The sequence below is a fragment of the Rhodnius prolixus genome, unplaced genomic scaffold, assembly GCF_049639745.1.
Source record: "Rhodnius prolixus isolate KJV_2025 unplaced genomic scaffold, Rpr scaffold_5, whole genome shotgun sequence".
NCBI lineage: Eukaryota > Metazoa > Arthropoda > Insecta > Hemiptera > Reduviidae > Rhodnius > Rhodnius prolixus.
Window position 1 is genome coordinate 32,782,554 of NW_027411624.1, and position 13,633 is coordinate 32,796,186.

Here is a 13,633-nt window from a genome sequence, read left to right on the forward strand (position 1 = left end):
TATTTTTGGTACAGGTAGAAGACCAAGGAGTGGATCCTAATCTACGCGATGGTGACGGTGCCACTCCTCTTCATTTCGCCGCCAGTCGAGGTCATGTAGATTGTGTCCGATGGTTGTTAAGGCATGGTGCTCTTCTTCTACAAGATAACTATGGCAAAAGTCCCATTAATGATGCTGCAGAAAACCAACAAATGCAGGTATATTTACAAGACTGTCGTATTTCCATTTTCAGAAAGTGGTACTATAGTATAGCTTGTAATTTGTGATAATCTGTCATGTTTTAAAAAGGTATTTTCTCTATTTTTTGTTTTTTGTTTTGATTTAAGTGTTAATGTTCTTTTAAATTGAAATCATTACTGTTGATGTCCATAGAAAGTTGACTGACTGTTAGAATTTACTGTTTAATTATGAACAAGAAAAATTGTGTGCCAGCACACTTAACAGTTACTGCACTTTCACAGTTCTTATGCATAAATATTTTTAAAACTAAAACATTCAATTGACCAAAGCAAGTTAGCCATTTTAAAGAAAACTTTGCTTTTTTGACTTTTTCTTATTAATTTTGTAACCCAATTCGATCTTTTATTGATCATTACATTGTTTATTTTACCTCTATTTGGATTAGTGACTATAAAATTCGTACATAATTTTTATAAAATTATTCAACTCTAGTTATTAATTGTCGTTATCACATTGTGTTGTAGATGGCCTCCCACATTCCTTGCTGGACTTTTTGCTGTCTAATTTTTGGTTTCTCTACAGTTTAGGTCCTACCAAGCACCAAGAATTGGAAATCGGTTGTGTTCAGCTGAAAAGAAAATTATTGTTCTCTTCAGAGTTACAGAACCTTGAATATATTTCAGTATCCAGTATCTAGATGTTGCCCACTAAATTCTTTCAAGAATTTCAATTTTTGTTCATCTGATAGAGGTGTCACAACTTCATTCTTAAGGTTTATAGTTGAGGCTCCTCCTTTTGTAAAAAAAATAACACATTGTTATGCTAAATCTCTGCTCTCAATCATTAATTGTAGCTTTATGTTATAGGATCTCAGAAACTGATGCACATTTTGAGTTACAACAATTTGGTCAGCGATCAAAGTTTCGAAATCTTATTCATATTTATTTTTTTGATTTTTAATCAAAACTTTTATAACTATTTAAAGATATTAAATTCTTCGCATGAGTGATACGCGCCTCCCAAAAAAAGGCTCTCTGCTGGCAACCTGCTGACAGACAAAGAAGAGGAAGGCCTATGAATAGTTGGCTCGCGCAAGTAAAGGGAACGTAATGCTAGCGCTAGGTCTACGCGAAAGCGACGCTCAGAATAGGGAAGGATGGACGCAAAGGCGCAAGGAACCCTGGTTAGGGAAATACCTTGGAAGAAGAAGAAGAAGATACAGTACAACCTCGATTAACCGGGCTGACCTCCGGCTATCACCCCGGAAAACTGAAATCCTGGTTGAACCGAATACACAGTTATTACAAAGTACATTTGTACCTATGAATGTACATACGTATGTATATAAGTATGTATGTATTATACGGGTGCATAGGTAGACTCATCAGTAAGATGCCTATGTGAAAATATGTAAATTACAAAGCCGATTGTAAGTTATTTTGTAAGACCGTGGTAAATCCCAAGAAATTCAGTACTAATTGCACCATATTTTGGGTTTTTACATACATAATGACCCTTCAAGAAAATTAGGTATAAAAGAGTTGCTGCCACGCCTACAATTATGTTACATCGGAAGACAATAAAATTTTCCTATCGCCACCGAAAATTAACTTTTGTTTCGGCGCCGATCCAGGTGTTCTTATGATATTTACTCAACATGATCCCGGTTAATCCGAATCCCAGGCAATCCTACTCTAAAAATTATCCACAATCCATTGGGTACAACCTTCTCGAAAAAACGGTTTCCCATAAAATTGCCTTCCTTCTTGAGATTACCAGATATATTTTGTAATCATCACTGATCTCCCTCCCGTTTGTCGCGTTATTAAAATTGGATTAGTGCACTGCCAGCCTCCAGACTGACAGTGAACTGAAAAGAAGCTGGCAGGGAGAAAATCCATCAGAGCCGGCAGAGCAATTGAATATTATCATTTTTTAGAAAAAGAGACTATTACCTTTTATGACATAACATGTGCCATGAAATTATAGTTCTGCATAAATTAAAATGCACAAGAACTAAATAAGTAAATATTTATTTGCCATTTTAAATATATTTTTTTGCTCTCAGTCTATGTAGCGATACATTAGCTCCTAGAACGGAGATGCATAACAGAATAATGGTTAAATACGTCACCTCTATAAAACTACATGTGGGAACTGTTTTTTTACTCGAAACTATTAATAGAAGACTTTGTAATTTATTCCCCTGTTATGTAGCCATTGTATTAAACCCTTAAGGGTTAACGACAGTGAATTTTTTCCATTACTTACAACTTACACGATGTACGTACAGTTGATTACATTTCGGGGAAAACTGATGATCTACAGTGACGCTATAACAATGACATCCGAGGACGATGTACTCTGTTGAGTGGTGTTTAGTTACGGAGGTCTTCTTCCATTGTGTACATTACCACACGTCCTCTAGTGAACATGTCTTCGCCTAAACTTCTAAACATATTATGTATTGTTACATATGAATCGATTATGTTACCTAAAAGTTCCTTTCTGCTGTTAAATTATTTATTTTTCAACATTTTTTTTTTTTTTGGTCTTATTCTTTTAATTAAACCATTTTTTGTTTTTATTCTTCTGGCTAGTAAGCAAACTGTATTCAAAAAATAATGCGTCTCTTGAAACGTAAATTAATTTTTAGAAATAATTTATTGGTGATTTATAGTAATTTAAAACAGAACATCACTACGATCATGAACGGCTAAATTGGGCAGGTTCGCGAACCGGTTTTTCATGTTAAATTTTTGCTAATCATTTCCAGGGTTCAGAAAATAACTTCTAAATATAGCCTTTCGTCTTCTCAAGATCTTTTAAAACAATATTTCACTTCTTTACTGTGCTTTTAATGGTGTGTCCTTAATTATAAACTCTAAAAGCAATTTAACGCAATTTACAATCGTATAATCTTGCAAAGTTGTAGCTTGTTGAGTACATATATGTACTTTGTATCGTTACAGGATTTTTTTTTTTCTGTTGACATATATTTTAACGTGACCTTAAAAAAAAAACTGTAAAAATGCTAGCTTTCTAAAGTACATGCAACTGCAATTAGAACACTCCAGTGCAGTGTCCAAAATGATTCCCTACATCCATGTGTATGTATACCTTGTGTATTGATTTAGTTTGAAATTCCCCAAACATTTTTTTGTGAATTACAAAATTGAGATTGAGAATAATGCATTCATTTTTTTAGCCCATCAAGTTTCCCGCGCCTAAATGACAAATGTCTAAAAAAGCTGTCAAATAAAATACTAATATCGATTCTTAAAAATAATGCTAGATAAACTGCAGCCAAATAATGCATTGACTTGCCACATAATAGCAGTTCACTCTCAGCAACATTCTCGACTAATGAAAAAGGAATACAGAAAAGAATTCGCTTCGAATTATGGGGTGACTTCGTTAAAATTAATCAAAAAAAAAAATTATTAATTTCTGCCAAAATTTCGTTGTTATGGAAGTTAATTAATATATTTGACGAGTGGCCGGGCTTGTTTTAGAAGAAAGTTGTCCTGCCTGCAGAATTGAAATTGTAACATATAATATACAGGGTGTCCCAAGCTATATGGATAACGACTTTTTCTCGGAAACTATTAAAAGTTATGAATAATCACCTTGTTTTTTGGGTATCCCCAAAGGAAATAGTCCATAGATGTCAAATCCGGCGAACGAGATGGCCACTGAATAGCCTCCGTGATGGATATAACACCATCAGGCACGTAAAGAGATATCTCGATAGGCAATTTGATGGGCGTGTTATATCGACACGGGGGGCGATTCAGTGTCCACCTCGTTAACCGGATTTGACACCTATGGACTATTTCCTTTGGGGATACCTGAAAAACAAGGTGATTATTCATAACTTTTTTCTTTTTTTTCTTATTTCTGCTTATCTAAAAGCATTTCTAAATCTAGGTGCATCAGAATCAAGCCGGGATGGCATCTGTAGATGAACTAAAGCAGAGAATAATAGATGCCTGTAACTCGGTTAAAGCCGAATCTATTTCTTTGGCAGTAAGGGCAATTGGCAGGAAAGAGCATGTCTATGCATCTCTAATGGTGAAGGCCAGTTCGAGCATGATCTGTAATTTAATGAGGAGTAAAATTTATAATAAAATAGTACTTTTCTTCTTATTTAATCAAAAAACCGTTATAATATTATCATTTTGACATTTCTTATAAGAATCATGTTTTCATTCATAACTTCTAAAATATCGCTCACAGAAAAAAACCGTTCAAGTAAATTTTTCTTTAAAAAAATAGAGGAATCTATTTCTGAAATAAAAAACGCACCTTCCCATTTGAAAAAATGAAGTTGGTGCCTATATCTCGCTTCTGGAAGCACCGAAAAAAAAATACAAAGTAAATTTGGATGTCTAACAAAAAACTAAGGGAACACGTATTTTTTAGTTTTTTTCTAGCTATCTTAGTTTCCGTATAGCTTGGGACACCCTGTATATGCAACCAATTTTCCTTCATTAGATCTTTAAAACTTTAAATATTACCAAAGCCGCAGATAGTTGACTTTGTTTATGAATTTTCAACTTCAGGTAGAATTTAACTTCCAATTGAAAGACAAGCTTTTATAAACATTGCTAATATTCATGATAATTTTGTCCATATATTTACTAAATAAATGTAGAATAACTTGGTATTTAGTGCACGCCTTGCATTCATTGATAGTGCACCATTGAGCTGCTCTTAAATTCGTTTTTTAAACAATAAAATTGGTTCGTATTGTTCTTTGTGTGCATTTTATCAGTTTATATGGTTGAAATAAGCCCAATTTAAAGAAGAAAGTTAAATTCGCTATTGTTTCCCTAATATTAAATTAACCTCTCTAGAATAGTTTTCTAAAAAAGAATTATTTATAATATAATGTAAATAGTCATAATTTTCCCTAGTTGCTTTCACTGTAAATTCTATCATGCGCAAAAAAATAAAATTGCAATTTAATCATGCAAAATGCAACTTTCATACGATCATTAAATGTGATTTTATTCAGTGCATAGTAATAATTAAGTAAGTGCATTAAAAATTAGCCAAATCGAGTCAATTTGGAAATGAACTTACTTTCATCCAGACGATGATGGAGCCATCATTTTTCGGTCAACTTATTTTTAAATCAATTTACTCCTTTTTCCACTTTATTAAACCTTTTACTTTTCTTTCTATTAAAATATTGGCGAATTAATTGATTTCGCTTTCGATGATAAAAAAAAAGTTTTGTTTTTTTTTAGCCAGAAAATCGAATTAAGCGCATCTTTAACCTTGAATATTTCTTTAAAAAGTATAATTTGTGAGGAGAGAGCACAAGGGGATTTTAGAAAATGTATTGGGGCAAGCATAAACAGTGGCTCTAACCTATGGAGCTGCAAGTACTACATGAGAAGGTAACATTCTGTTAGGTTACAATCAAGTGATAACAACGTTCTGTTGCCGCACTGGGTTGGTACTGATTATGTAGTTTTATATCTATTTAGTTTAAGTTATTTATGTCTGTTATTTTAAACAACTGAGGTAGGATCTGTAATTAATTGAGATTGAGCTGTTGTATCATTACTTTTTATTAGTGCTAGAGTTTCAGAATTTAAATTTACGGTTGAACATTTTGACGTTTCATTTACCATCAATTTTGTTTGCCCGTTGCTTATTATTTCTTTCTTTTCTGCCAGTTTTTGTAAAGGCTGTTCAGTATACAATACTATGAAGTAGTTGCAGTTAATCAAGGACGTTAAGTTGGTTTGTATTTTGTGTGGAGTCTTGTTTTTTGTGTTGCGAATGTTGTCTTTATTTTGGGTATTTGTCTAGAATGCATATTGTCATTAAGTTCTTATTTAAACGTATATATTATTTATATTTCATAATAGATATTTGTAATTTTCTTGAATGCATTCATCTTTTAATCCGACTCCATCATTTTTTCTTTCGAATCATCGAATTCTTCTTCTTTCCGAGTGGTCGTCCATTTGTAAACTCTTTTTGTCCATTCAAAATATCATTTGTATTTCACTGTACCTAACTGCTTCTTAGACTCTGGCTGCTTCATAGACTATTTTTTCGTTAGCAATACACAGAATTTTAAAACCTTCAATTTCTTCTCTGTGGACGTTTAACCATAAAAATTTCAGCTTTAAGAAAATGTGTAGTCAAGAACTGTGAAATCTGTATCGCACAAACATCAGATAGGTTTCCTAACATTTAATTGATGATAGGAAAGTTCTAAAAAGAAAGAAAAAGAGATTTAAATAATTGAACATTGCTGCTATAATATAAATTTGATAAAGACATGAAAAATGAAATTATTTTTCAATTGCTATTCATTAACTTATACATAATAGTTTCTAAATAATGTTAACTCTTTAGATTATTTTAGTGTTTAAAAATAAGTAAGCAACTAATTATTTCTTTTCTTTTAATTTTAGTGTCTCAACGTGTTGGTACAACATGGCACCAGTCCTGATTATGGTGAAGAAGCTAGAAGATATGGCAGATTCCATGGATGTACGTGCAGGATAGCCGATCCAACAAATAGGGTAAGTCCAGAATAAAATTTTTAATGGAGAAAGTATCTCGTTATTCTGCTCTTGCCAGTAAAATAGAATTTATTTGGTTTGTAATTTGAATGGATCTTTCTTCACTTAGATTTCAATCCTGGTAACTCTTACTGATCTTTCGACAAATAACGCACAGTTGACATTTCTCTCTACACTATTGCAGAGATCGGAGAAGTAGGACTATCGAGAGTTAAGCAAAGTAGGCTTCGCTTATTCCTGTTTAACTATAACTTCTTTTACCTGTGGAAAGGCGATTATTTTTTTTTTTGCCAACGCAGTGATCAATTCCTGATACGGATCAATAAAACGAAATCTCCGCACAGACATGATAATGGCGTTGACAAAATATGTGTCAGGATTCTCAGCACGTAGTGTCTAACACAAAAATTAGTTAATACATTACAGAGGCCAGAGCTAAACGTGGAAATATCTTTGTTAATGTTACTATAACCTCCAGTTCTTTTAAATTGATAACACAAAGCTAGTTAATAGGATACATCACCTGTAATAATTATTTTCATGACTTGCATGGATACCAACAGTAATATATTTATGATGTATTGGATTTTGGAAGTCTATTTATTGCTTGGTATTCTTGCTTAAGCATGTTTAATTATTATTAATGCAGTTGACGTTAGATAAAGAACATGAATATTCGATGGACACTGCCCATTTTGACTTACTGAACGTTGTCATGACTGCAAAAAGTTCCAGAACCTTTAGACCAACTATTTTAAAATACTAACTGTATCTGCAATAATCTATCGTTTTATGTGAATCATTTTTGTGTGGAAAAAAAGTTTAAGATGTCCTTGTTTTTTTTTTTTTTATTTTTTATAAAACTGTTATTGGGAACAGTAATGGTGAACTGCAGGTGGTCTTAGATTGCAGCTATGTCCTCCTACCTTAGGATCGTCTAACATTTCTTATCTTTAATTCTAAACTTAGAATGAGAGTTCTAAATTTGAAACATTTATCAATTGATTGGTAACAGATATATTGTTGAGCACATCATCCTCATTTCATTTTTGTACCGTTATGGTCTTTTATCTAATCTCTTTATATCATCGACGAATTTTTCCTCACTTTTCTGTTTTAAAAGAAAATTTTATATACTTAAACGAGAGTTTATTTGCGCTAAAAGTAACAATGATAAACGTGAACAGTAAAAGTAAATGAGTGAAGTAACCAAGTGGTAGCTCTCCAAAACAGACTATTAGTCACTCTCTTCACTAGAGTGAAGATCATGAGGCCACTCTTTTTTTTTATGGCGTCTTGTTGGGTTGTCAGGAAGAGTTCTAGAAGAAAGATTTTCAGCGAGAGAATTTAGATGTGATTTCAGATCGAAGTGGAGTTTCCTGTATCGTGTTTTAGCGACTTGTGTGATAAAAAGAATGTTGAGATCAGTTTGTAATGGCCAGTTAGAGGCATAAAATGGAGCGTTTACCATGGATCGAACCTTTTTCGATTGTAGAGATTGAATTCTTTGGAGATTAGTGTGTGTTTGGATTAAACCGAGAGCCTACTATTCCTTACGCCCAGATAGGTTTTAAAGTATAGGTAGATCTATCTATTTAGAGTCTTTTAAGTTGGCAAAAGCGTCTTTTTAATTCTGTTCTTTTAAGTCTAATTAGGGATTCCAAGAAAGTCTTTGATTTAAGTAAAGCGCTAGGTATTGGGCTACCAGTGAACACTACTGGTAGAAGTGTTAGGTTATAGAAGCCTGGAAGAAGAGTAATGCGACAAAGAGTGAAGATGGTGTTTTGAGGCTTAGTTTCATTAAGCTTAATAACCAGTTTCTTGCACCATTGTTCTAATTTATATTTAATATTAATATATTCCAAATGATTTGACACTGTTTATGAAGGAGTCACACTTTTAGAAGAGTTTGCATTTTTAAACTTGAAACCCAGTAAAGTGTGACTTCATTTCCGTTATAATATCAAAGATATTGGCGAAGAATCAAAATATTAGTAGGTATTCTAATACGAATTTTTGAAGTTAGAAAATTGACAAAGCGCGAAGTTTGTAGATTCCTCTCCAGATTTCCTTTTCTAAAATTAACATCTTATTTATTTATTTACAGTATGGGCAATCACCCAGTTACAATGAAATATAATTTAAAGTAATTTATAAGTAACAAATAATATAATTTATAGAATATACATACGTACATTGTCATAGAACTAAAATATTTTAATAATACAACAATAGTAAAAATAAAATATTTTAGGCTTTTTGAGGAATATAATAAATTGAATGATGCAGTGTAACTAAAGTACTTTACTTAATTACTAAATTTTAATGATTGCAGAATTAATTGGAATATAATTCCCCTTAGGGACTAATCATTGTAAAATCAGTTATTTAAAAAACGTTTCAGTTCGACCATGTTTGAGTTGAATAAATCAAAAGCAGAGGGTAGATAATTAAGTTGATTAACTTATACTACTTTTAGTATTATTTAGACATTAAAGACTGGTATTACGCTTGAAGTCAGATTATTTCAAAGCCAACCAAGGTAGCTAACTTTGTGATCACTCAAAGGTTCCATGTTCTAAGATCTCATTGGTTGGAATTTAGTGGTTTTTGAGATTAGGTACCAAAATATCTCCTCTATCCAATTGATTGGTTTTTAGCTTAAGTTTAAGTCCACGGATTTCTCATCACTAGAATTCTTGAATGAGAGCTGAGAATGAATTGTGCAGGACTAAGCGCCTTTAGGTCTGCCATAATGAGAGGGTTTAAGAAACATGAAATAACTTTTGTAAAATTCCTACCACGATTATCGAACAAATATAGTATTGCCTTTTTTTGGGCCCATTTTTAATTTAAGATAAATGCCAGTCTACCAGATTAGAGGCTATATTGTTTTTTTTATATATATATTATTTAAGGCGCGTCAACATCTAAGGTTATTGGCGCCCGGAGCTTTTTTCAGTACACTGCCAGCCTCCGGGCAGTGTTCTCTCGGTACAGACAACACTGTCCATCTCCGCGGAAGCTCCTTAAAGCTTGAAGCTCCAGTGAGCTGTAAGAAGCTCCTAGGAAGAGAAAATCTAAGGGTCAGCAGCTGGATTCGAACCCGTCCGCGTGGAAGTCCAGTATGCTAACCTCATAGCTAATCCCTTCCCTGAGGCCTCTTCACTTCAAAGCCCCCTTCTTTTCCATCATTGCTAGGCTAGCTTTCTCATCGCAATAGCTAGGTTATCATCTTTTCCAGCATTGTTCAATTGCACGTAACATAAACGGCAACATATTCTTTTTTTCCTTCTTTCACTTTTACACGCTTTTAACGACTTTACTCTCATCAGAGATGTACCTCCATCAATATAGTCAGTTGTGAAAACACATTCAAAAAGTGTTGAGAAAAAATGAAACCTCCTTCATTAGCTCTTAATATTGGAGTGTTAAGGGCAAAACAGATAGCACTATTTCTATTCTGTAACTTTAGCGATATAATTGGAATTATTCAGTTGTAATTTTTCCAACCGAGCCAGTAAAATCTTTCACTCATTCTGTTCTTCTTCACAAATCTGTTTTTCTTATTTTCTCTTTGCTTATTAAATTCATTTGAATTTTATTTTAATATATTGTCACCATTATAACTCTACTAAGAACCAAATTTTCTATGCTTTTACGCAATTCCTTATTTGATCTTTTGGATTGTCCCTCGGCAGTTTGTTTTTACACTAACAACTGGTAACAGAAATTTTCATCCGTTTCCTACTACCGTATGATTCTGGTTCTTGGACCTCTGCGCACAGTTCTTTTCCTTCTATTTTCCAGGACTCCAGCTTAAAGTCCAGTTAAGTGTTTTATCAAATATCTGTGGCTAAATCTTTTACTTCAAATATTGGTAACAATTATCAACAGCCATCTAAGAAGAAGCGCTTCTTGATCAGTTTTTTTCAAAAATTAGAGCTCCCAAATTCGTCCACCTTTTTATGTCATCAATTCCGAGATTTACTTACCTAGTTCGTCTGATTTGATTTCTTTCTTCGGTCTACAATGTTTTTGACACTTCTTGGGTCAATATAAACTCTTACCCATCTATATCCATTCTTTGTCTCATACTTTTTTTCTCTCTTTTTCCCCAAAAAAATTGTAGAGAATTCTGGTTTTACCTCAATTCTTGGCCAGAAAATTGAATTTAAGGATCGTGACGAAATATTACAAGTAATATTAATTCAAGAATATTAAAGACTAAGGTGTAGTCATGACTTCATCCCTTAATTCTGTTTTACTCCCTTTTTATTTTCAAGATTAATCTACCCCATGCTACACTAGTGGGTACACAGATGGCTCCAAGATGGAGGAGGGTGTGGGAGCGGTGGTGTACGGGGTGAAGCCGGAATGTGGGTTTTCGGTTAGCCTAGCGGAAACTAGCTACAGTTTTTTCAGGCTGAGCTAGCTGCAATTAGGTTCTGCGCTGCCGAGATTAAGGGGCGAGGAATTATTAATTCTAAGGTCGTAATTTTCTCGGATAGTCAGGCTGCTCTACGAGCTATTAGTTCCTACCAGGCCAATTCAAGGCTGGTTTGGGACTGTCTGGGTGCCCTGAAGGAAATTAGTGACCAAAATAAGGTCTTTCTGATTTGGATACCTGGTCATTCAGGACATAAGGGAAACGAAGTGGCAAATGTGTTGGCCCGAGAAGGCTCTGCGGGACTCTTCGTTGGCCCGCAGCCCTGTTTTGGGGTGCCGAAGTGTGTGAAGTCTGCGGCCATTAACTTATAGGTGCAGAGTAGGTCTCAGGAGTGGTGGCTTGCCACCACTGGGTAGAGACAGGCGAAGGAGTTTATTAAAGGCTATTCGGCCGAGGCTGACTGCAGAATTAATCTGTCAAGGCCGCGTGGGGCTATAAGGATGATTGTAGGCCTATTAAACCGGTCCCTGTAGGCTCAGAAAACACATGCATCGCATGTGCCTGGCAGATGATAGCCTTTGCAGGTTCAGTCAGGAAGAGGAGGTGGAAACGGCACTGCACGTGTTGTGTCAGTTTGAGAGGCTCGTGTGGCTAATGATGTTATTTCTCGGGGAGGAAAAACCAAGGCCTGTGGAGCTTTACCCAAAAGCCGCTCTCCAGTATTAGGAGTCTGAACAAAAGGACAGATCTGGAGGGTGAGCTTTAGAGTGAGGGGATCCACAATAGATCCAAAGGGGTCGCAGTGGCGTAGGCCTTGAGGCCGCCCTAGTCTAATTTATGCTACACTAGTAAGATTTCTCCTCCCTTTAGCTGCCCTTAAATGTCTCCTATCCTCAAATTGACTTATGTAACTGAGTTAGGTAATTCAAAAACTATTTTCCCGAAAGAATCTTTGTTTTACAGCTGTTAATACAATAATAGAAAATAAAAATCTTCTATAATCTTCAAGCTTTTATTAATTTATATTAAAGATAATGCCGAGAGAATTATTTCTAGAAATAAAAATAATAATAATTACAGCTTGTACGTACTTTCAATTACCATTTACGCAAGCAAGCGAGAAGATTATTAGATATCCACTTGAAGGCGGAAATTATATTATATCGGGAGTTATTAGCTATGGTAGCTTACGTTTTCCAACGGTTAGCTTTATACTACACACAATCATATGTTTTTTAACATTACCTGCTCTCTGGGATACAGTTAGCTGTAGGCTTGCAACTGTAGCGGGCCCAAATGTAGTTCATCAGTTTCTGTTTTCTTTTACGAGTGTAAACATTTATTTTGTTTTTTTCTTCTCCATATGTGTGTTGTGTTTACTTTATTTATATTTAGTTTAAAGTTTATATCATCAACATGCGTCTACTTGTAATTTATATTCATAAAAAGGTGGGTGCTATAAAATAATATCTGTTTTATTAATAGTTTTTCTGTAATATTTTGTGTAGTTTTTTAATTATTTTTCTCTCTCCAGTAGTTTTCAATTTTTACAAACTGTTTTTCCTTGGTTTTTCTATTTCTAGAAATAGTTCTCTATCTTTAATATAAATTAATAAAAACTTGAAGATTATAGAAGATTTTTATTTTCTATTCACTATTTTTTATTATTTTAATGACAACTGTAAAACAAAGAATCTCTCGGGAAAATAATACTTTTTGAATTACCAAACTCAGTTAAGTCAATTTGAGGATAGGGCACAATTAAGGACAGCTAAAGGAAGGAGAAATCTTACTGATGAAGCGTAGGGTAGATTTTCGAATTTGAATTTTCACCAAAAGTAAATTTTTGAACTGACGGTGATTTTAATTTTTATTTTTTTTGAAAAGGATGAAAAAATAACTGCCATTTCAGTTAGTGCCATTTATTTTGCCGAGCTTTCGACCTAGGGACTAGGTCATCTTCAGGGCTGTGGAACATATTTACAGTTTGTTAACAATGGTTCTATTGAAATGAATATGTATAATAACGAAATTTACAAACATTATTTACCTATTTTAGGTAATTTTTGTAAATTTCATTTTATTATACATATTCATTTTAATAGAATCATTGTTAACAAACTGCTGAGGTGTGAGCTGGTGCGTTGTCGTGATGGAAAAGGACTTTTTTGTGGGCCAATCGTGGGCGTTTTTCTTGCAGCTCGGTTTTCAAACGGTCCAATAACGATGAATAATATGTACCTGTAATAGTTTTACCCTTTTCCAGATAGTCGATGAGGATTATTCCTTGCGAATCCCAAAAGACAGTCGCCATAATCTTTCCGGCCGAAGGTACGGTCTTCGCCTTTTTTGGCGCAGATTCCCCCTTGGTAACCCATTGTTTAGATTGTTCTTTGGTCTCAGGAGTGTAGTGATGTATCCATGTTTCATCCACAGTGACGAAACGACGCTTAAAGTTAGGCTTATGGATTCTTCTGGAACAGCTGCAAACCGTCCTTGCAACACTTCACAC

At 34.1% G+C, this 13,633-nt stretch overlaps 1 protein-coding gene and 1 long non-coding RNA gene across 8 annotated transcripts in view; one reads left to right on the plus strand and one right to left on the minus strand.

Moving 5' to 3' along the window:
• The window catches only part of f (espin protein forked), a 149,568-nt gene that overhangs the window by 86,623 nt on the left and 49,312 nt on the right, over positions 1–13,633 (plus strand). For 4 of the 5 annotated variants that reach the window (XM_074137364.1, XM_074137363.1, XM_074137361.1 and 1 more), the window contains exons 5-6: positions 15–197; positions 6,621–6,731. In XM_074137364.1, coding sequence (XP_073993465.1) covers positions 15–197; positions 6,621–6,731 — 294 coding nt within the window. Of the gene's footprint in view, positions 1–14; positions 198–6,620; positions 6,732–12,458; positions 12,571–13,633 lie in introns of those variants that run through there. The other variant, XM_074137365.1, reaches the window with a different exon arrangement.
• Positions 216–5,623, minus strand: LOC141458839 (uncharacterized). Of its 3 annotated transcripts, none has more exons than XR_012461216.1 (3): positions 5,269–5,623; positions 2,459–2,631; positions 216–972 (listed from the first exon to the last, which is right to left on the minus strand). It is a non-coding gene; the product is annotated as an uncharacterized lncRNA (long non-coding RNA). The 3 variants fall into 3 exon arrangements; XR_012461215.1 differs by having other exon boundaries at positions 216–808; positions 2,452–2,631; positions 5,269–5,622; XR_012461214.1 differs by having other exon boundaries at positions 216–808; positions 5,269–5,619.